Consider the following 2,500-nt stretch of genomic DNA (forward strand, 5'->3'; position numbering starts at 1 on the left):
CATGCACAAGAAGAGCATGGCTCAGCCTTGCATTTTTCTGCTGGGTTTCCCTGGTTTGTTGGCATGTTTCTTAATATTTAGATAGAACTATGACTATAGTTGTTTGGAGATTAATAAGAGGCAGGCCTGCCAACCTAGGGATAAATTGTTACAACAAGCAACGTACATGGCGTTGAACCAGTAATATAATTTTTTTTAACTGATGAAGAACACATTAGACTTCTTCTATGAAATCAAAACGGTGTGGTCTTGTCAGCAAAACCAAGGCTTTTTTTTGTGGAGACAAGGAACATGGGACTCTAAAGAAGTGTAGAAAGAAGGGAAAATAGTTACCTTAAAGTGCCAGACACCCATTCCTCAACTATGCTTGATGCGGATTGTTTGAAATGACAGTCAGTCATCACTAAATGCCAGGAAATTCATTTTTTTATTTTCAATTGAAACTGATTTCCATTGTTTTCCTAAATTAACTTCTTACAGTACATGTCCTCCTACAAACCAAGAGAAATTTGTCTGTAGTTTTATCTACAAATACTAGTCTTGTAAAGCTATGAACATAGAGATTGCATTTTGTTTCCTTCTGATAGTGGACAAAGAATGTTGGAGGAATTTCAGCAGCGGCTGGCTGACGAGGAGAAAAGGTAAAATAAAATTGATTTAATATCACTTTGTACTGCATCACTGTAGATATCACATTGAGGGACTTTGTTTCCAGCACTATTTTAGTCTCAATTCATACGCCAAAACTTGTCCAAGTTAAATCAGGGAAGATCCAAAGTTGACGATACAGTTTAGATTAGACTATGTAACTGCACTGACACTTTAAGTATGGTGCCTACTATTGTTATTGTGCATACAGTCTGCGCATCTCAAGATACTCGGATTTCCTATATGGGTGGTGCTTATTAATACAGGGATATTTTTGCACGGTTCAAAACTATGCAGAGAAAGCAGATTATTAGGGGTAACCACGCATTTTTCAGAGATAATCAAGCTTCAATTTGGAAAAGAACGTCCTACATTGCTTTGTATTTGAAAGCTTTTTTCCAAATATTGTTGATTAGTTATCTTCGAAAAATGCGTGGTTGCCCCCATTTTTCTTTTAGGATTTCAGTAACACTCTTTAAGATCTGCTTTTCCCGCATATTCATTATTTAAACCACGCGAAAATACCTTTGAAGTGGTAGGAATCGTCCTTAATTTACTGTCCTCAGTTGGAATGGATGGATGGGTGGATATAAATAATAATAATAATAATAATAATAATAATAATGATTTTATTAACAGCATTTCCACAAGGTGGCTCATCATCCGTTAATATCTAACTAAAGTTAATTACAATTGAAACAAACCTAAAAAAGACTAGGTTAAAAATGCTAAATAATTGATATTTACAAAGAAAAAAATATACATATAATTATATAACCTGGACCTGGCTTTATCTTGTAGCAATTTCTTTGTCTCCTTAAAATATAAAATTGGGTCCATGCATAAATAATGCTCGGATTGTTTTATCTTTGCACATAACTGGACAAGCTAAACAATTGTCTTTTATAGACACCTGAAAACTTCAGGAGGCTTCAAAAGGGATTCGAACCCATGGCCTCTACGACGCCGATGCCGATACAATGCTCTGTTTGGCTTCATAGTTCAGTTGGTAGAGCATTACACCGGTGTTACAGTGGATTTGGATCTGCTGATCTGCTCTCAGTTTTGGACCCCCCGGTACAAATCTGCTAGCGGATTTAGTCCCCCGGGGGTCCAAATTTGTACCGGGACCAAATTTGTATCCGGATTTGTACCGGGAGGGGGTCCAAATCCACTAGCAGATTTATACCGGGGGGGTTCAAATTCGCTAGGACACCGACATTGCAGGGGTCATTGGTTCGAATCCCGTTAAAGCCACCTGGATTTTTCAGGGATCTATGAGTGACAATTGCTCAGTTCAGTTCGAGGATCACTTCTGTCATTTTTCTACAACCCGCGCTTCAGATATACATTTCTTTCATGTTTAATCTTTGAGAACCTACGTAACGAAAAGGGTGTACATGGCGACCCTAGAGTCTAATAACATCAAAAACCTGCAAAAGAATCTACGAAAAGGGTGTACATGCGACCCTGGAGTCTAATAACATCAAAAACCTGCAAAAGAATTGCATTGAACAATCTGGCTGGTCCGCCTCGAATTACTTCAGTGTCAAAAATTAAAGCACTATCAAGTGAAATGGCTCTTCATGGCAAAAAAAGACCATTTGATGTTAATTGTTTTTTTCAAATTCGCAAGAGTTTTCAACAGAGTACTTGCTACTCTAACTGTAAGACAAAAGAGCATTAGAAGATGCAGGCAATCGAATGAAATTATCAGAAGACAATGCAAATACATATAATACAGGAAAACGTGTGCGAACCCCTCTGAGTCAGTCTTGCTTTTACTTCATATCGGCTGAAAATGTGGTGTAATCTTTTTAAGCCAATCACCACGGGTTGTTAGGCTTTGTTA

General features: G+C 37.6%; 1 protein-coding gene across 1 annotated transcript in view; it reads left to right on the forward strand.

The window, feature by feature from the left end:
* LOC137993596 (outer dynein arm-docking complex subunit 3-like) overlaps positions 1–2,500 on the forward strand; it is a 14,320-nt gene that overhangs the window by 5,110 nt on the left and 6,710 nt on the right. Inside the window, exon 9 of the mRNA XM_068839546.1 lies at positions 588–641. Coding sequence (XP_068695647.1) covers positions 588–641 — 54 coding nt within the window. The remainder of the gene's footprint in view (positions 1–587; positions 642–2,500) is intronic.

The sequence above is a fragment of the Montipora foliosa genome, chromosome 2, assembly GCF_036669935.1.
Source record: "Montipora foliosa isolate CH-2021 chromosome 2, ASM3666993v2, whole genome shotgun sequence".
Lineage (NCBI taxonomy): Eukaryota > Metazoa > Cnidaria > Anthozoa > Scleractinia > Acroporidae > Montipora > Montipora foliosa.